The sequence below is a fragment of the Podarcis melisellensis genome (assembly GCF_964234715.1).
Source record: "Podarcis melisellensis genome assembly, chromosome: 5".
Lineage (NCBI taxonomy): Eukaryota > Metazoa > Chordata > Lepidosauria > Squamata > Lacertidae > Podarcis > Podarcis melisellensis.
The window spans coordinates 5,479,836-5,501,077 of record NC_138537.1 but is presented as its reverse complement, the minus strand read 5'-3'; the positions used below and the strand labels follow the sequence as shown (position 1 = coordinate 5,501,077).

Genomic DNA, 21,242 nt, shown 5'->3' with positions numbered 1-21,242 from the left:
TCATCACTTAATAAACACATTTATTATGGCACAAGCTTTTTATGAACCTCAGCCCACTTCCGTCGGGTTCACGAAGTGTGATCTCCACAAAACGGTTCCCAAAGAGTCAGGATAACATTTCAAGAGACATACTAGGTACAATTAGATTTAATACTGTCAATAAGTAAATGCAAAGGAACCAATCCCTACTGAGTTGTATAAAACACTACGAATAAACTAGCCTAATTTAGTCACTTAAAAATGGAATAGGAGAGAGAAGAATGCCTAACAAAGGAATAAAATGGCAGCATAAGAATTGGGGGAGGTGGAGAATTGTCATTCCAAAAATGTTCGCTCCAATTAACCCACAAGCATTGGGTGGAAGCCACACCTGTCACCTGTGGCTGCCTTTCCTCCCAGCTCCCACCTGGGTTTTCTCCCTTATGCCACTTCTCCATCTCTCACTTGGAGAGAGGAAGAAGATGGCCATTCATTGATTCTTTCCGGAAGGCTTCACCTGGTGCAAGCTGAAGTTCACCTGAGCAACAGGTAACTAAGGTTGAGGGTGGCAGCTTTAAGAAGCTTGCGAGCAACTGCTGCAACGAGAATGGATGACATGGGCTCTTCCAACAGCTCCCCATCTGGCCCACCCAGCTGCTCCTGGAAGGAAATTGCAGCCAGGTTGGGTTAGCGTGGAATTGCGAGGATCCTGTACGGGTGCGGCTGACAGATACCTACATTAATGGCTTCCATGTTGACTTCCTTTTCTGCGTCTGGAAGGTGGAACTTGAAGGCACGCAGCAGGTTAGCGAAGAAGATGAAAAGCTCAATCCTTGCCAAAGGTTCTCCCACGCAGGACCGGCGCCCTGCAGGAGAATCGTAGGAACAGAATCGCTTCCATGAAAGAAAGACACAATTCCAAGCCCTTGCCTACTGTGTTGGTCATGCTCATTTGATGTTACCCAATTATCATCAAAGGTGGGCTGTGTAACTCGGAAGCCGCTGAGACCATATAACACCGGTCCTGAAAGACCTACATTGGCTCCCAGTACATTTCTGAGCACAATTCAAAGTGTTGGTGCTGACCTTGAAAGCCCTAAACGACCTCAGCCCAGTATACCTGAAGGACCATCTCCACCCCCATCGTTCTGCCCAGACACTGAGGTCCAGCGCCGAGGGCTACGAGAAGCCAAGTTACAGGGAACCAGGCAGAGGGCCTTCTTGGTAGTGGCACCCGCCCTGTGGAACACCCTCCCATCAGATGTCAAGGAAATAACCATCCAACTTTTAGAAGACATCTGAAGGCAGCCCTGTTCAGGGAAGTTTTTAATGTTTGAAGTTTTATTGTGCTTTTAATTTTCTGTTGGGAGCCACCCAGAGTGGCTTGGGAAACCCAGCCAGATGGGCAGGATATAAATATATTATTGTTGTTGTTGTTGTTGTTGTTATCACCACCACCATCACGGTAATGGGATTTCACCATTAAATCTGCATCCTGGGAAAGGAGAAGGAGTAGGTTCTTTACCTGTCGAAAAAGGCAAGAAGGCTTTATTGCTTGCAAACCGGCCAAACGAGTCGAGGAAATGTCCTGGGTTGAAGGTCCAGGGGGTCTCCCAGTACTCAGGATCATACAGCGCCGAGTGAAGGTTGGGCAGCACCAGGGTCCCCTGCGCAAAAGGGAGAAGGAGAGAATTACTTCGGATGAGTTTGCAAATTAATTGTTTCCATCAGAACATCCTTGTTAGTTCTTTCTAGAAGAAGAAGAGGAGTTTGGATTTGATATCCTGCCTTTCACTCCCTTTAAGGAGTCTCAAAGCGGCTAACATTCTCCTTTCCCTTCCTCCCCCACAACAAACACTCTGTGAGGTGAGTGGGGCTGAGAGACTTCAGGGAAGTGTGACTGGCCCAAGGTCACCCAGCAGCTGCATGTGGAGGAGCGGAGACGCGAACCTGGTTCCCCAGATTACAAGACTACCGCTCTTAACCACTACACCACACTGGCTCTCTATATTCTAGAGATAATATTACTATTTTATCCTTTTTGTACCTTGGATCTTGAACAAATTGGCTCCTGAACAATTGAAATCCGGTTTTTGAACGATTTTTGGTAGCTGAACGTATGACCGGGCCTCCACGGCTTTTGACTGGCTGCAGGAGCTTCCTGCAGCCAATCAGAAGCCGTGCTTTGGTTTCTGAACGTTCTGGAAGTCGAAAAGACTTCCGGATCGGTTTCTGTTCGACTTCCAAGGTACGACTGAATAAAAAATTTTTAAAAATCGAACAGCGTATGAATTCTATGAAATAAATAAATAAGCAAAATAAAAACAAATGAGAAACATGATTCAAAATTGTGTGAAACGACTGATGGGCAAACCTTTTTGCAAGATCCCCATCTATGTAATCAAATAAACAGGCTGTCTGGAGGAACCCAAAGCATCCCAGCTCCTGACTGGTGCCAGTAATGGTCACAATGATGATTATATTTATTGTATGTTTATTCATACCCTGCCTTTCTGCCTGTGCTGCTTTTGGGGGAAGGAGCATCTTGTACCTTTTTAAGGGGGAAGCCCAGCAAAGTGATGTCCTCCAAGCATTTCCGGAAAGGTCCGGTGAGGGACACATTGCAATGGCGCATCACCTCATGAAGTACAGCATTGGTGTAGGGCACTTTAATCCGGTCCTCATAAGTGATGACGTGGGAAGGTCTCAGAACGGCATCTATTTCCTCATGGATTTTCTCTGCAGATAAATAATTCCCTTAATGGATGCCAGCAGAATTCTTCTTACTTGTTAGTCTTCATTTCCTCATACCATCTCGTTGATTTTTTAAAAAAAATTTTTTTTATTTTTTAAATGCTTTTTATTGAGTTTTCTTTAACATAAACAAAATACTCTAACATTCCACAATCATATGTCTACTTATTTTCTAAACGCTCTATCGCGCATGGACTTCCCTCCCTCCCCTCAACAGGTTTTCATATTAAATTTTCTCTTTTTTCGCAGATTCTTAATAGCATTCTATACACGTCACAAAATTTATTTTAATCCTACTACAGTCTTTAAACTTCTACAGTTATTACCTATATATTCGACAAATTTACTCCATTCATTTTTGAACTTTGTTTCCTCTTGGTTACGAATCCTGTGGGTCAGTTTTGCTAATTCTACCATTTTTGTTTGCCACTCCACTAGTGTTGGTATTTCCCGAGTTTTCCATTTTTGGGCTACTAAGATTATGGCAGCAGTTGTAGCATACATAAACAGTCTCTGATCTGCTTTTCTTAATTCATCTCCTGTCAATCCCAGCAAAAAGGCTTCTGTTTTTTGGGGGGAGTTATATTTAAACAGTTTTTTCAATTCGTTATAAATCATATCCCAATTTTTTCCCATTTTTTTACATGTCCACCACATGTGAAAAAACTCTCCGTCTTTCATTTTTCATTTTTAAAATTTTATTTTTAAGGGTGGAGGTCCTGTGGACCTCCAGATGGCCCTGGACTACAACTCCCATGATTCCTGGCCATTGGCCGTGCTGACTGGTGCTGAAAGGAATTGTAGTTCAGCAACATCTGGAGGGGCCGCAGGTTCCCCATTTCTGCCCTGGACCCTTTGGACTTGAGGCATATGGAAAATGGGCCATCATAAGGTTGATTCCTTTATTTCAACAAGTTATATATTGATTCACACACCCCTGGAATGTGCCGGGAGGTGCCTGGCAGGAGGAGAACATTCCATTGCTCAATATGAGCCTCTTGGCACTAAAATGAATTCCACAAACTGAATTACAAAATACAAAGCCAGTTAAAATTCACCCTAAAACCAGAAATGCCTGTTGGAATAAAAAACACCAATTGGTGCCAAAGAAGGACAGAACTTTTTTTTATGTATGCTACAACAGCAGCAAGAATACTCATTGCAAAGCATTGGAAGACACAGGATCTACCCACTCTGGAAGAATGGCAGATGAAGGTGATGGATTATATGGGATTGGCAGAAATGACTGGCAGAATCCGAGACCAGGGAGAAGAGTCGGCGGAAGAAGATTGGAAGAAATTCAAAGACTATTTACAGAAATATTGTAAAATTAATGAATGTTAAAATGATGTCGGATAGAAATTAAGTGGTTTCCAGCTGTAATGTTTTAAGAGAATATGGAAAAAAGGTTTAGAAGAAGGTTAAAGTTTATTGATAAGGATTTGCTGAATTAACAATTTGAATTGGAATACAAAAAAGGGAGGTATGAGGAGGTCGGGGAAATAAGTTAAAGGAAAATAAGTTAACTTTGTGTGTTTTTTAATTATTTTCTTTTTTTGTATTTTTCTGATTTCTTTTCTTTTTTCTTTTTGATTTTTATTGTATTAACATTGAAAATTTTAATAAATATCTTTATAAAAAACAACACACACCTGAACTTCAACTTCTCTGATCTCAGCCTTTGGAGAGCTCCACAAGATTGGGCCCACAATGCTGAACGTACAGCTCCTGATAGTTGCAAGCTGTAGCTGTGAGCCACAGAGGGCCACTCACTCTGCCACAGACCTCACTGATCAGGCAGTGATATAGTGAGTTTGTGGTCCTTGGGGTATCCCGACCCTAAGTTGTTAATGTGCCTTGTAAGTTAATGCAAGGCTGTAGAACATACTGCCCCAGGCCATACTGATATGCTGTGGTCACCCCGCTTTTTTACCCTCAAGCTCTCCTATTTCTTTCACAGCTTCATGGCAGGCAGAATTTCCCCCGGTGCAGTTTTCTGGGTAAGGAAACACATCGACGGAAGCTACACTGGTTGACTTTCTGCATGCGGCGGTTCAGCAGGAAGTGAGACCCAACTCTTCAAGGTTCTGCCTAGACCTGTTCATTTGGCTCCTGTTACAGGAGATTCACACTCTTCCTCCAACTCTCTTGATATTTTGCAAAAAGCTTTGCAGGTCTGACTCAATTCTCACTGCTCTTTAATCTGGGATTGCACCATTGTCATCTTACTTTGTAATTTTAGGAGTTCCACACATGTAGTCGACTGAATTTTGCAATTTTGTTATTCTACAGTCATTATTAGCTAGTCTATTTGTTGAATGCATTCAATTATTTTTTTAATTGCTGTTCGAAACAAAATCTTTCCATGGCAAAATACAGCATTTAAAACTATATTTATTGTAATGCAACAGCATCATAAAAGTATTACCGACCCTCTACTTATGGGTGCTTTCTCTATGGGGGCCTTACATTGTATTGAATGTCCCTGGGTGTGTTTCTTGTTTTGTTTTAAACAGCAGCCGGGTGGGCCTAGTCAGGATTGAAACTCTGGCCAGTGGGAAGCTGATTTTCCTCCTCCTCTTTCCATGTTCCTGGAAAAAACCTGCCTCCTTGAAGTTGCTGTTGACCCCAGTAGCTGAGTCCCATTCCAATGGAAACAGTGGCTTGGGAAGGGGTGGTTTATAGCAGCAAGGCAGGGGGAGAAAACTTAGTCTTGCTCTTAATCATGCTCTGCATCAGAGGGACCCAGTGTGGGTGGTACCACCCACTGGGAGTGGGGAGGGTTACCTAGGGGGGCATTAAGAGGCCAGGGGGCAACAGAAGGGTGCTGGACTAAGTTAAGCAATTTTGTCAAATGAACGAAACTAAAAATTTTTCATTGGATTTGGTCTAAATGTGCAGTGAACTGTTACTGCTTTGAATGTTGCTGTGTTGTGCAAACCGCTATTCTGAATCATGCTTTTTACAGGGTCAGGTTGGGGGCAGAGAAAAAGAGTTTATGGAACTCCTGCTCTACAACATGTGTTGTTTTAACCCCAAATCCAGACACGTTCAATGGGATCACACATTTCATGCAATGTGCAGCCTTGGCTAGGGATGTAAGAAGAAGAGTTTGGATTTGATATCCCGCTTTATCACTACCCGAAGGAGTCTCAAAGCGGCTAACATTCTCCTTTCCCTTCCTCCCCCACAACAAACACTCTGTGAGGTGAGTGGGGCTGAGAGACTTCAGAGAAGTGTGACTAGCCCAAGGTCACCCAGCAGCTGCATGTGGAGGAGCGGGGAATCAAACCCAGTTCACCAGATTACGAGTCTACCACTCTTAACCACTACACCACACTGGTTATACCACACCACTGGTAAGAAGGCACCATATTCCATTCTGCCCCGCATTTGGCAAATACAAGGTGGACCATAAAACAATGACCTCTTATACCATTCAGAGTACGCGGCATTGGTATTCCCATTCCCATTGCAACACAGTCGTGGATGCTCACCCCCAGCTGATGTTCCTGGGTCGCATGCACAGTCTTGCACATGCTTACATCTGGACTGGGCAACACAGTTCTTGAATCAACATTAGCAACACACTTTGCAATGGCCTCAACCTCGGCTGTGAGTCCTGGAAGACCTGCTGCCTGCCTTGCAAGCCTTTTTACACCTGGCCAGGGTGGGTGGAGCCCTGAGTGATTGACTCCAGCTACAAAAGCTGAGGCTGCTGGACAGACCCTTGGGCCTGGGGGTATTGTTCAGTGGGGGTTGTTGTTGTTATTGCTATTAAATTTTTGTACATCTTTCTTTTAGATCATGTTACGATTAATGTGGAAATTGTTCAATTGGGCTGCATACTTCTTGAAGCCTTTTCCTCACATCAAATGTAACACACCCTGTTGTGAGTCACCTTGAGCATGGTTTTAAGTATGGGAAGGCGGACTGCAAATAAAATGATGCAGATGATGATGATGAGTGACTCACCTTGAACATCTGGATATTTTAACAAGTAAAGCAATCCCCAGTACAGGATAGTCGTGGTGCTCACGGTCCCTCCAATCAAGAGGTCAACTACAGTTTGAACCAGGTTGTCTTCATTGAAAGTGGACGTTGGCTCATCTTTGTTCTGTGGGCAAAATGCACAAAAGCTTAGTAGATCCCTTTCCATCAAGAGCTACTTGTGAAGTTTCCTTGGCCTTTTTGGCCAGCCAGTATTGGAGGCAGAGCCAGGTCATGAGTCAAAGATTCAGTTGCCAGAGATTCAGTTGCTGAACAGTCAGGGCTCCCGAAACGCTCCTTTTTCTCTGCAGCTACTTATACCCCACTCCCAGCCTATTCCTGACCCCCAGAAAACTGACCCCCAGAAAACCTTCCATATAATGAGCAGCAACATTCAGAAGGGTAAGCACAAAGCTATATTTATTGGATATTTTCAGATTCTTGTGCCAACATTTTCTCTCTTGGCTGCTTCAAAATTGATTTTATGCTGCTGTGCTTAGGCTGGTTTGCAGAACGGGCCAGCTCAAAGACACTTTGGCACCTGTGGTGAACCACAAAATGGCGGGGCTTCCCCACCAGGAAAGAACAGGGAGTGAAGATCCACATCAGAAACACAGGAGGCAGAATCAAATCAACCTGACACGATGGCTGAACTGGGAATCAAAGGCCGTTGTGTGGGGGAAAGGGGCCCACCCGTGCCAGATGGGTGAAGACCCCAGCAGACCAGAGAGGGCAGCCCCTGCCATTTCCTTCCTAGGGGAGGAAGGAGACCAGCAGACCCTCCTATTCACCAAGAGGCTGCTGTTGAGGCGATATTATGTGTGTGTGTGTGGGGGGGTGCTGTGGGAAAGGCAGATCCGGCCTCCAAGGGGTGTCCTGTAGCCGTTGCTACAAGTGAGGCATCCCTTGGAGGCTGGATCTGCTGCCACTGTGGGTCGTCCCACCTGAGGCAATTGCTTCATCTTGCCTCACGTAGACCAGCCCTGTTTGTAGCTAGTTTGTCTTCTGCTGCTTTCTGTTGTTGCTAACTAGTTTAATTGTTTTGGACTCTGGACTGCATTTGGCACTGAGTTTTAAACTGCCCGGAGGACTTCTGATGTTCTGTGAGTGACATATAAATGCAATTCATCAATACGGAGGTGGTACATTTAGGGCCCATTCAACCTCAGTCAGGGTCCTCGTGGGCCTTGCTAGCGTGATTTCCAGAGTACAGTGGTACCTCGGGTTACAGACACTTCAGGTTACAGACTCCACTAACCCAGAAATAGTACCTTGGGCTAAGAACTTTGCCTCAGGATGAGAACAGAAATCACACGGCAGTGGCACGGTGGCAGTGGGCAGACCCATTAGCTAAAGTGGTATCTCAGGTTAAGAACAGTTTCAGGTTAAGAATCGACCTCCAAAATGTATTAAGTTCTTAACCTGAGGTAACACTGTAGTAGGGATTCCACCCCTAATTTCCAGCGAATTTTGGGAATTGTAGTTCTGTGAAGGGAATAGTGGCCTCCGAGCGACTGTCAGGACCCTTAACAAACCACAGCTCCCAGAATTCTTTGGGGGAATCCACGGCTACTTAAAGCAGCACCACAGTGCTTTAAATAAATAAATAAAAATTAAAAAATTGTGCAGTAGCACCTTAGAGACCAACTAAGTTTGTTCTGGGTATAAGCTTTCGTGTGCATGCACACTTCTTCAGATAGTGCTTTAAATGTTTGGTTTGAATGTGCCCTAAAGCTGGCTGGCTGTGGGTGAAGCAACATCAGAGGCCGGCTTTGCCTCAGGAGGACAGGCATGGTGATGAAGCTGGACAGAAGCCATGTTCTTACCTTTGCCATTTGGTCCAGGTAGAGGTCAATGAGATCCTCTGGTTCTTGACCTTCCTTCCATCTTTCCTGGTGGCTTTGGACCTCGTCCTTCACAAGGGCATGGAGGAAGTTGTTGTATTCAAACGCTTGTTGATGCGACCCTTGTAGGCGGCGCATAATCTGCGGGAAAACATTATATACCTGTGGCAACAAAGGAAAATGCAGGTGAGGAGGAGTGTCGTGAAATTAATTCCGAGTGAGCCAAAAAACGGCTCTGAGAGAACCTTAATGTGCTGGAAAGGGGAGGCAGGGCATTTTTCAGAAGAATGCAATGTTTCTGCAAAGGATGCAGATTGATCTTGCAAAAGAATAAAAAGGAAGGCAGCAGCTGGTCGTGCCAAACCCCCAAAATAGGTGGAGTTTTGCAGCATGCACTGTGTGGGGTGAGAACACAAGGACCCTGAGCGGAAAGGTCACTGTTTTCACTTAATTTGAGGAAGCATAACAGAAAACGGCTTTTAAGAGAACAAGAGCAGGAATAGAAGGAAGCTCACCCCACCCCTGAAAGAAGCCGGAATGAAGACGATCAAATAGGTGGCTTTTATCAATCGGTTGAAAGAGTTGTCCTCACTGGCGAAGCGATGCCCAAACAGCAAAGAGCAGATGACATTGGCCACAGCGTGGTTTATGGGGGTCTGGGGGTCGAAGGCTAAACCTGTGAATGCAGGAAGTATTAGTGGCATGGTACACACACTCAGGGGCACGGGCAGCCTAGGACTTGCCGATCAGAAGGTCGGTGGTTTGAATCCCCGGGACGGGGGTGAGCTCCCGTTGCTTGGTCCCTGCTCCCACCAACCTAGCAGTTCGAAAGCACGTCAAAGTGCAAGTAGATAAAAAGGTACTGCTCTGGCGGGAAGGTAAACGATGTTTCCATGCGCTGCTCTGGTTCACCAGAAGCGGCTTAGTCATGCTGGCCACATGACCCGGAAGCTGTACGCCGGCACCCTCGGCCAATAAAGCGAGATGAGCACCGCAACCCTAGAGTTGGTCACGACTGGACCTAATGGTCAAGGGTCACTTTACCTTTACACACACTCACACACCATCGCCAATGAATTAATGTAGGGTATTCTTTTCCTTTTTCTTCCCCTCCCGCTTATATACTCTAGTTTTCCTCCCCACCACCCTTTGTATCAATATGTTGAATGTTGTTTGTATTTTGCATTTTTTAAAATAATAAAGTTTCTTTTTTAAAAGCAGTAAAAAACATTTACAACCAGAAACGCCTTCACCGGGCACCTAAAAAGATCGTCATGTTGGCACTAGGCAGACCCCTCTGGGGTGCCAACACTGAAAAGGCCCTCTCTCTTGTAGCAAACCTCATTTGTTTCATTTTGTCCACACTCCACTTTGCATTCATATGTGGCAGAACTGGCAGAAGATGAGTTCACAGCCACAAAACAAACCTGCTCATCTCAAATTTAAAGACAATTGGATCACTTGGAAACAGCTGCTGTGCAGGGCAAGCACTGCAAGGAAGCGGTGTCCTCCTCTTTGCAAGATAACCAGTTATTTTGGCAAGTGCCTCAGCCGTCAGCTGAATTCCAGAGGGATGGGGCCGTACCCTTTCATTTCAGTTGTCTTCCGAGTGCCTTGCAGATCGGTCCATTGCAAGAAGGAACCCCAGATCACGTGTCGTGTGGAGAGGGCTATCATAATCAAAAACTAAAAGCTTACCTTCCTTGCTTGTCACTGCCATTAGGAGTTGGTGGGCTTCGTTGTGAATTCTGTGTTCCAGGTGCTTCTTCCCCACCCCAAGGCTTCTTAGTGCCATCATGGCAAAGTATTTCTGCTGCTTCCAGTTATGGTTGTTCGTAGGATAAATGCCTGTGTGACACAAAAGAAAATCCTTTTTCTGTGTCAAGCAGTGCAGCTGTAACATGATGGGCGATAATATCTTTTGCCCTCCACAATAATGTTGGCAACGACAGATTCTTTCAACTGTGTTTATCCATTGCAGCTAAAGAGATAAAGATGTTCCTTGAAGGCTGGCAAATTAACTATGGCACAAGCCTGTCTTTGCTAACCTGGGGCTCTCCAGGTGGCTTGGATGGGCTGGTGGGAGTTGTTATCCAAAACATCTGGGGAGGACCAGATAGACAAAGGCCGGTGTGAGCTTTCTAGTCCACAGTCCACTTTGTAAGATGCACAAAGTGATATCCTCAGCTACTGGCAGGATGGGAAGCAGTGAGGTCAGAGGGAAATGCATTGCAGAAGGTACAGACTGTGACAATTAAGTTATTAGGCAGTCCCAAATAAATGTGAATGACAGATTCTTTGTAATGCTACATGACAACTCAGTTCTGGCACCTCTCCATTGCCATTCTAAGAGAACAAGGGAAGTGTTCATGGTGATTTCTGGCACTTCTTTTTTTCTAGAAAAATAGCATTGTATGTGTGTGTTTATAATAAATACTCCGCACAGATAGTGCTCAAACCTGTAAAGGTTAACATCTATTTTATTCGTAAAAGCATTAAAGAAAACAGTTTATTTTAATATCCCTGAAACAGGATTCCATATTCCTGACTCATGTTGTTTATATCTATCTATCTATCTATCTATCTATCTATCTATCTATCTATCTACAGTGGTACCTCGGGTTAAGTACTTAATTTGTTCCGGAGGTCTGTACGTAACCTGAAACTGTTCTTAACCTGAAGCACCACTTTAGCTAATGGGGCCTCCTGCTGCCACTGCGCCGCCAGAGCACAATTTCTGTTCTCATCCCGAAGCAAAGTTCTTAACCTGAAGCACTATTTCTGGGTTAGCGGAGTCTGTAACCTGAAGCGTATGTAACCTGAGGTACCACCGTATCATCATCTATCTATCTATCTATCTATCTATCTATCTATCTATCTATCTATCTATCTATATCTATCTATCTATCTATCATCTATCATCTATCTATCTATCATCTATCTATCTATCTATCTATCTATCATCTATCTATTATCTATCTATCTATCAATCATCTATCATCTATCTATTATCTATCTATCTATCATCTATCTATCTATCATCTATCTATCTATCTATCTATCATCTATCTATCTATCTATCTATCTATCTATCTATCTATCTATCTATCTATCTATCTATCATCTATATCAATCATCTATCATCTATCTATCTATCATCTATCATCTATCTATCTACCTCTTGCATACTAAGAAAGAGATGGGGTGAGGTCAAAAACTGAAATTGGACCTCAGTTGGCAGGAAGAATTTAATAGCTTCAGCTCTGCAGTATCTTTGTGCCAGGAGTTTACCAGATTTCTTCTTGCTACCTGTTTGTTCAAGGCATCAGAAGGACACCAAAGATCTGCTTTAGTCTAAATTCCAAGAAAAGAATAATATCGGTGTTTACCTTTTTCGCCCATCAGATCCTTATAGAAAGGTGAGAGCGCTCTTCCCGCAGTCTCTTCCGAGTGAGTGACAAGGCACTCTTTCACTGCCTTGTATCCATTCAGCACAACAAAAGGCATGGTTCCTGCCCAGACGGTGTAGATGTCTCCATAGATGTTTGCCAACTAGAAAGTTCATTATCATTTTTATTTTTTTAAAAAAGCAAGAATATAAGACAATCCCTACTGGATCAGGCCAATGGCCCATCTAGTCCGGCATCCTGTTCTCACAATGGCCAACCAGATGCCCACAGGAAACCCAGAAACAGGCTCTGAACACAAGAGCAACTCTCCCCTCTTGCCGTTTCCAGCGGCTGCTGTTCACAAACAGTACAGTCTCCAGATGTAGAGACAGAGCATAGCCATCCTGGCTCAAGCCACTGATAGCTCTCTCCTCCTCCATGAATTTGCCCAGTCCTCTTTTAAAGCTACCCAAGTTGGTGGCCATCACTGCCTCCTGTGGCAAGGAGTTCCATAGTTTAGCTATGCACAGCTGTAGTTAAAACCACAGCTGAAGAAGTGAGCTGAAAGGAGATTTTCTGGCATTTTTCTTTTAGCATGGGGTCACTAAAGGATTGGGGTCTGGGAATTATGCAGTTCTGTGAACCACAAAGCTCTGAGTTCAGATTTTGCCTTGACCGTGAAAATATGAGGAGACTACTTTCTTATGGACACTGACCTGCCTTAGAGGAGTGTCATGAAGATTACGGAGGTCAGGAACATGAAGTCCTTTAACCCCAAATCTCTGCAGGGTTGTTTACATGCAATATTCAATGAAGGTACAATCTATGTACCTTGTGCACAAATATTTTAGCTGTACAGTCGTCTAGTTGGTTGCTATAGTTGAGCCTCAGAACCATAGAGTTGGAAGGGACCCTGAAGATCATCTGCAATCCCCTGCAATGCAGGAATATGCAGCTGTCCTGTAGGGGGATCAACTCTGCGACCTTGGCATTATCAGCACCATGCTCTAACCAACTGGGCTATACAGCAAAAAGGAAGTTGGCAGCAGTGGGACAAATCAAGAAATGTACAACCTTTCACACAAATTCTTATACATATGTGATAACAACTTCTACTTGTCTGCAGTGCAATGTGTAAACAAGATTGGAAGCAGCTAGTATGTACAATGTGGAGTGGAGAAGTAGCAGCTAGAGGAAGGGGTGCCAGGCCTACCATGAAGCATATTGGCCTTCTGTGAAATGGGCATATCCCATCCCAGCTGCCCAAGCTCTGCTGCCACATGACCACAACCCTGGAGCAGGCCTCCCCTTCCTGGCAGCTACTTCTGCTCTTGTCCCTGATGCTGGCAGCTGTCTGGTTGGGCACTCCAGGACCAAGCCAGTATCCCGCTTGCTTGGGTGTCCCACAGCTGGCTCCTTGCTGAGTCACGGAGCACCAATGGTGGGCCTTCTCCCTCAAGAACTGCAGTACTTTTAGAGAGAGCCTCGGGTGCTGGCATCTGCCCTGCCAGGTTCTCCATGACTGCTGGCATTCAGAAGACCAGATCAGGCTGGCTGCCCACAGGCTGCTGCCAGGCGATACGGGGAGACGCCTTGCATAGGGCTTCCCAAAAGTCTTGCCTGGTTAACTGCAGTGCGACTTTGGCGACTGTGCTGCCTGATGGGAGTTGTAGTCCAAAACACCAGGTTGGTAAGGACACAATTTGAACGTTTAAAATTGCTCCTAAAAAAGGAACCAGTGTTCTGGAATGTATTGAGCTGTAATCAACCTTTGGTTGGCACTTCTGAGAAGTTTCTCCTGTTTGTATTCTTTGTGTGCGCACATATACAGACTTACGAATGAACAGATGCAAATGCATGCAAATTGACGTGGGCCCAGCCCACCCACCACTAGGGGGAGCACTCCAGCCTGAGGCGCAATGCTGACCATGTGCATAGCGCTAAAACTATGGTTTAGCATCGCAGCCAGAAAACCACCTCTCCTTCCTGGGGAGTCCTTTTCTTCTAGACAGAAGACTTCTTTGCCTTTGGAAAGACTACTTAACCAACTTGAGAGCGTCTCGGTAAACAAGTTGCTTTTTAAATAACCTTCTGACTCATGGTGCCTTCTGGGGAGGGCAAAAGATCTCTCCCCCTGCCATGCAGCAGTCAGCTGGGAACCTACTAGGATAGGAGCATAGGAAACTGCTTTCTACTGAGTCAGACCAATGGTCCATCTACCTCAGCATTGTCTACACTGACTGTCAGTGGCTCTCCAGGGTCCCTGTAACTTTTAAAAAAAGATTAAATTTTTTACAGAAAATAAAAATCAAGGGACCCCAGATAATTTTTTTCTTTTCTTTTGGGAGATGAAGGATTTCTAATTCAACTTTGCTGGGTTAAAAGAAAATAGTGAATTTGGATAGAAACACGAGGCACCAGTAAAATAGGTAAGAGGACTCAGTTTTGCAATCTTCTCTTTCTGTTTCCTCTTCTTAATTATCTTTGTTTTCCCCAGTTTGAAGGTCACTAACTTTGTTCTAAACACACTTTGCTGACCTGATCTAGTCCAACCTTCCTTGGGATGGGGAAGAAATTTGCTTCCATTCACTCTTTAATATGAAACTCCTGAACACACACTTCATGAAACCATGACATGAACCGAAACAGTTATCCTTTGAAATTTGCACCTCTCTCAGTTTTGCAATGTGGTTCCCCAATCAAATATTGTGACCCAGAAATGTGCATATTTGGGGAAAGTGTGCACCGAGATGCATTACATACATTAGCGGATATAACATACAAGAATACATTACTTTAGGGGAAATTGCTTGCAAACGTGTGTCTATTGGGAAAATTTTGCAGAAAAATGCTGGAGAGGTCTTTCACAAGGACTTTTAAAAAATAGCATGCTGATGCAGAAATGTGGAAATCTGAACTTAATATCAGAAAACAGAGAAACCAAAATGGACAGGTCTGACTGTCTCTAATCTCTCCCCAGATGTCCTCTGGGGGCTCAGCCAATATCATAGTAGTGATCAAAACGATGCTTAAGTAAGCTCTGGGCAAATGACCCACGTTATCCTGCCTCCGGGCACCATGCCTTTGCCCCCCTCCACCCGCCTGCCCACCAGCCACTGCCAATAATTACCTTAGCAAGAATCTCTTTCTTAAGGGAAAAATCCAGGAGCCACAGATTGCCAATAACGGGAAGAGGCCTCGGTCCTGGGGGGAAGTGGGTCCGTGCCCATAGCAGCTTGAGAAACTGTATAACGAAGAGAGAGAGGACTGCGAGTAGGAAAAGTCCACTTAGCCCAATCATCCCCCTAAACGTCCCTTTTCATCCTTTGTCCTCGGTCTCTCCTTCAGAAAACCTCCTGGTTCTAATTATTGCTAAGAGATGTCTCTGCAGTCATCTCTCCTGCAGACACATCGCCTCTCTTTCTCTCCCTTCCTTTTTCTTTGGTTTATTATTATTATTATTTTAAAAATGGTATTAATGAGTGTGGGAGCCCCCACTATTGACTAAGCCACGCCTACTGTGCACTCTGAGCTCTCACTGGCTCAGTGGCCGGTGATGAGGTCAGCTGGGCAGGTCTGGAGAAAGGAGGGATGACTCCCAATGAATCTCAGGTAGGGATGAATGACTCTGTCTCAGTGTTGCTTTCTCCCAGCTTCTCATTTTCCCCATCTTAAATTCAGTTCTTCACAGTTCATGATTGATTTATTTCCTTAACTCCTCATGAAAATTCACCTGCACTTCATCCTGATGCATGCATTTAGTAAATGCATTTAGAATGCATTTATTTATTTAATTTTTTTATTTTCAATGCAAAATTACAACAAAAATTACAACCATTGAATCCGAAATAAAACAGTGCAAATAAGGGAAGAAAAAAAAAACACAAACAAAAACGAAAACACACATCTACAAATAAAACCACGTCATCATTCTAATCTAGTCATTACATACATATACACATATTGACTTCCTTCCTTTGTTCTAAGGATAGAAAGGATAGAATGCATTTATTATAACACCTAAAACAGGGGTCCTCAAACTTTTTAAATGGGGGGCCAGACGGGAAGTTTTGGAGAGTGGGCTGGCACGCTCGCGGGAGCTGGGCGCCTCAGAAGTTGGGAGCCTGTGGGAGCTGGAGAAGAGCGGCACGCACTGCCCAGTGCACCTCTCCAAGGAGCACGGAGACAAGGACAAGCTGGGCCTCACCAGCAGCTGCCACACCGTGTGAGCGTTTCCGCCCCTTCATCCTCCTGCTCCCCGGAGGTGAAGGCCGCTTGGGCCACTTCGCCGCTGGCCTCATCATCCTCCACTGTCACGTTGGCCGCTAATGGGAGCGCGGCGGCAGCGGTGACCCCGCTAAGCCCCAGCCTGGGCCGGCTGTCCTCCAGGAACGCCACTGCTGCCCCCCTCATGGGGACGCAGGACAGCAGCAGACACAGGAGGACCAGGGCAGCGGCGGCAGCGGGAGGAAGAGGCCGAGTGGCAGCGGCTCCACCAATCAAATGCACTTGGTTTACCTCAGCATGGTGCGGGGACATCTCTGCCACTCAAACGCCGTGCCTGGTTTACCTCAGCACGGCACGGTGTTTGATCGGCAGAGACATCCCCATGCTGAGGTAAACCAGGCGCGGCATTTCATTGGCAGAGCCACCACCACTCGGCCTGTTCCTCTCGCCGCCATTGTCGGGAGTCCTGGCTTCATGGCGGGCCGGATTTAGAACCCTGGGGGACCTGATACGGCCCGGGGGCCGTAGTTTGCCAACCCCTGACCTAAAAGATCCACCGTGGCTCCCAGAACATTTCTGAACACAATTCAAAGTGTTGCTGCTGACCTGAAGGAGCATCTCCACCCACATCGTTCAGCCCCAGAGCTTTTTTGTCATAACCTGAGTTCATCCCCCCCCCCCCGTTCAACTGCTTTCTTCTCAAATTTAAAGAGTCAGGACAGCTGGTCACGAATCTCTGCCATCCTGTCGAGATTGTCCCTTAATCTGTCATTAATTAAGGTGTGATTTATGAGTATTCTCTGATGCCAAGGCATCTGCCAGGTGACTCACAGAATGGGTTTCCACACCGTGCTTTCTGTTTGAGGGGAACAGGAAGATGTCACTTATGGGAAACTTATCAGCGTGTTTGTCAGCATCTTATCAGCATGTTTGTTTCTCTCTTTCTTCTAGCAAAACAATTATCTTTCTTATTTTTATAATATTTATTAAAGTTTTTAAAGTTAATACAATAAAAGAAAATCAAAAAGAAAAAAAGAAAAAATAACAAAAAATACAAAATAGTTAAAAACACATAAAGTTCACAGTACTTGTTTTTCATTAACATATTTCCCCGACCTCCTCATACCTCCCTTTTTTGTATTCCAGTTCAAATTGTTAGTTCAGCAAATCCTTATTGATAGGTTTTAACCTATTTCTATACCTTTCCCCCCCCCATATCACTTAAAACATTACAGCTGGAAACCACTTAGTTTCTAACAATTATCTAGGTATTCAAAATAAATGCAAGCTATGAAACCATAGCTGTCAACCTTCCCTTTTTCGGTGGGAAATTCCCTTATTCCAGCGCCGTTTCCCGCTGCTATCTGGGATTGTTAGATATCCCGTAGACTGGCCCCGGGGACAGGTGAGGCTGCTGATCCCTTATTTTCAAATCTGAAAGTTGACAGCTATGGATGAAAGAGATCTGCACCTGGGAAACGTCGTAGTAACTGAAGAGGAGGACTGGGGTGACCTTTTTTAGTTTCTAATCTGAAAAAACAAACTCAGACTTGTGCACTCGATTAACGAAGTCAGCAGTGTGGGAAACAGCTTTTAAAAAAACGAAATTATGAACCCGTGCTTCTAGAAGCAGCTTGATCTGCAGATATTAGCAATCGGTGGCACTATCATTTTTTACAAATCAAGGTGCTTTTAAAAGCACAGAAACAAGGTAGCCTGTTTCCCTCCCTCCTTTGGCAACACTATTGGAAATCAAGGAAGTGAAGCTCCCTGGACCCAGAAGGGCTTAACTACAACCACTCATTAGTGTGCTCCCAATATTTTCTTTGTGCCAAAAAGTTGGCATGTTTTTAATTTGATGCCTTTTTCGGTTGCCATGCATCTGCTTGCCCTCTGAGATAATCTGGGGCAGCCCTTTCATACATGCCTTTGCTTTCTGAAGTGGTGGGCAGAATGCGCGGGAAGGGCCTTTTCCCTGGAGTGTGCGGGATATGCAAATTTTGTGTGCAATTGGCAGTCAAATTCTCTCTCTCTCTCTCTCTCTCTCTCTCTCTCTCTCTCTCTCTCTCTCTCTCTCTCTCTCTCTCTCTCTCTCTCTCTCTCTCTCTCGTGTTCCATTCAGCAAGCAGATGGCCTGGTGGGGTGGCAGTGCTCACTTGAGAGCCAGTGTGGTGTAGTGGTTAAGAGTGGTAGTCTCATAATCTGGTGAACCAGGTTCGTGTCTCCGCTCCTCCACATGCAGCTGCTGGGTGACCTTGGGCCAGTCACACTTCTCTGAAGTCTCTCAGACCCACTCACCTCACAGAGTGTTTGTTGTGGGGGAGGAAGGGAAAGGAGAATGTTAGCTGCTTTGAGACTCCTTAAAGGGAGTGAAAGGTGGGATATCAAATCAAAACTCTTCTTCTTCTTCTGACCTCCCAACAGCTGTATTGCTGCTGCTTACTAAGAAAGAGAAGAGTAGGTCTGAGGTGGATGTGGTGCGTCTACACCATCAGGGCTAATCTGGTGTTCCTGCCAGTGCATATACACTGTGCTGACCTCCCCTGAACCTCCACCTCTTCTTCCCAATAAGCAGAAGCAACACAACTGTCAGGAAGTCAGGTGAGCATCACAACATCCTCTACTAGTTTCATAGTACTTTCCCAGCTCTCTCTTGAATTATATGTTGCACAGATTTCTTTTGTTTAGCCCTAGCTTTTGGGGTTTTTTCCATGTTTTACTGCTCCCTCCTATACACCGTATTTGTCGCTCTATAAGACGCACCAGACCACAAGACGCACCTAGTTTTTGGAGGAGGAAAACAAGAAAAAAAATATTCTGAATCTCAGAAAGCAGAACAGCAACAGGGATCTTGCTGTTCTGGCTTCTGGGATAGCTGCACAGCCTGCATTCGCTCCATAAGACGCACACACATTTCTCCTTACTTTTTAGGAGGGAAAAAGTGAGTTTTATAGAGCAAAAAATACGGTATATGTAATTTAAGAGGTTGTTTTTCTGTTGACTTTTGGCTTTCTCCTGTTTCTAATGTTTTGCTGCAGTTGGAGTACTTCATTTCTCAGAGGAGAAAGGAGGCCTATAACCCCCCAAATGAATGAATAAATCTGCCAAGCACTCAGCTCAGACCCCGACTCCTGCCCATTCGTAGGACCATCTGCAGCTATAAAAAACCCATTAACATACTTCTATCATATCTCGTGCTCCCATTGGCAATAGACTCCATTCACGGTAATGAAAGACAGAGAATTCATGAAGCTGGGAGTGGAGGGGAACACATTACTGATCTTCTAATTGACAGACTCCTACTGAGGAAGCCCCCAGCCCACATTTTTAAAACCACCTTTTAAACTGCAGCCGTAGAGATTGCCTGCAGATGTGAGCTGAGCTCAAGACTCGCTGTACACTATTACAGACCCAAGAGCCCTTGTAAATAAGCGAAATATGAGGCTTCCCACCCCCTAAATTTGGGATCATTTCCAAAGCATAAAACCCTGTCTGTCTGTCTGTCTGTCTGTTTTTAATTAAAAGAAATACTGCATTGCAACACAGCAACGGTAAAGAATAGTTGCATCATCAATAAACTGAATATTTGCCAGGAGGAAAGACTAGCCACACATTTCCTAGCACTTGGGCTGCCAAGGCTACGCTAAACCAGTTTCACAGAGTTGCGATGAAGTTTGCATAGATTCATGTATATTTTGCTGAGCAAGATTATGGTAAAGTTGTAATAGTAAACATATTGAGACATCTTCTAAATTGTGGTATTATTTAGGCATATGTCTCACTTAAATCACTTCTCTTAATTAGAGTGACAAAGCCATATCAGCCCACATTTTGCATGTTCAAACTTAACAGTATCATGCCCCAAGCTTGGATCTGTAGCATCTACCTATAGCATGTGCCAAATTCCTGAGCTTTTGGATCTCTTTCTTGCACGTTGTGTTGTAACACTCACCCAAGACCAGATCTGGCTTCTTGAGACGTTCAAGAAGTGTTTCCAATCATCTGGTCTTTTTAATTAGAGATGCCAGGGATGGAACAGGAGACCTTCTGCTTATAGAATGTGCTCTACGTAATGCTTTCCAATCCTTCCTAATGTGGAAGAGGCATTTGTAATGCCAATGAGCATTGGTCCTGTGCAGGATTGTGACAGCACATTGCAAAGCAATTTGAAAGTGCCTTGTCAGGACTGGCACAACCATTGGGCAGAGGGAAGCAACTTCCTCAGTGCGAAGTTGCTGATGGGTGGCAGCAGTGCTGCCTCTGTGGCTGCTCTGGCCCCTCTGAACTAGCCAGCAACCCTCAGGTGTGCTGGGGAATGCTGCTATCCTGTTGCCAGGGTTGACGTTTGAGTCATTTTGCAGACCAGCCACCTTCTGAACATGGAAGGGGAGGCACCATCTTCTCCTTTGCCTCAGGCAGCAAAATGTCTTGGGCCAGCTCTGTGCCTTGTACATCTTCTCAACAACATACGAATTTGATAGCCATAATAACTGTTGTTGTTGTTACCTGAAGGTAGAAGCAGAACGACTGTAATACAAGGGTCTCCAACCCCACCACTGCCCAGAGTCACTACAGAAGAGCACCCCGGTCAATGGTTTTAAAACCTTCAGAGAAATCAAGGTGATTGAGCAGAGTCACACTCCCCCTCTCAGCAAATATCATCAGCCAGGGGGACCAGTGCCATAAATGGACCTGAAAGCAGAGGGGAATGGGCCCAGATAACTGCCAACCAGCCCCGGAGCTTTTCAAAATGCTGGTTTATACCATCTCTCCCTCTCTGGCCCCCTTCCTAAGTAACAACTTGTCAGTGAAACATGCGAAGAATAATCACATTGATTCAATAAAAGTTTTGGACACCCACTGAAATTAGATTTCACTTTGTTGTCTTTAGGGTGTTGCCGCCTTTGAAGCTTTTACAACGTTCAATGTTACAATGCTTCGTGTTGTTAATTCTTACCATAATAGGCAGTTGCTGCTGGGTTTTTCTGAGGAGCCTGTTCTACTAAAATTTGTTAGCTCTTTTATGGCTCAGGGATATTTTACGACGCTTCATGTCATG

The 21,242-nt window shown here is 44.8% G+C and overlaps 1 protein-coding gene across 2 annotated transcripts; it reads right to left on the bottom strand.

The window, feature by feature from the left end:
* Nucleotides 1-7: 7 nt before the first annotated feature.
* LOC309369828 (cytochrome P450 2J4-like) lies at nt 8-20,823 on the bottom strand. 2 transcript variants are annotated; one of them, XM_081911175.1, is made up of 10 exons: nt 20,136-20,823; nt 15,087-15,200; nt 11,957-12,119; nt 10,266-10,415; nt 9,083-9,243; nt 8,550-8,729; nt 6,709-6,850; nt 2,531-2,718; nt 1,505-1,646; nt 8-845 (listed from the first exon to the last, which is right to left on the bottom strand). In XM_081911175.1, exons 3-10 carry the CDS (start codon nt 12,072-12,074, stop codon nt 667-669), a joined length of 1,260 nt encoding a protein of 419 aa, XP_081767301.1. In that variant the 5' UTR covers nt 12,075-12,119; nt 15,087-15,200; nt 20,136-20,823; the 3' UTR covers nt 8-666. The 2 variants fall into 2 exon arrangements, with proteins under 2 accessions (XP_081767301.1, XP_081767300.1); XM_081911174.1 differs by lacking the exon at nt 20,136-20,823 and having other exon boundaries at nt 15,087-15,383.
* Between the last annotated feature and the right edge of the window lie 419 nt (nt 20,824-21,242).

Coding starts and splice junctions, on each gene's coding strand:
- LOC309369828 (XM_081911174.1), bottom strand. CDS start 15,257: ATGATTGGGCTAAGTGGACTTTTCCTACTCGCAGTCCTCTCTCTCTTC. Junction 12,120..15,086: donor AGAAAGAGATTCTTGCTAAG/GTAATTATTGGC, acceptor TGAACTTTCTAG/TTGGCAAACATCTATGGAGA. Junction 846..1,504: donor CTTCTTGCCTTTTTCGACAG/GTAAAGAACCTA, acceptor ATTCTCCTGCAG/GGCGCCGGTCCTGCGTGGGA.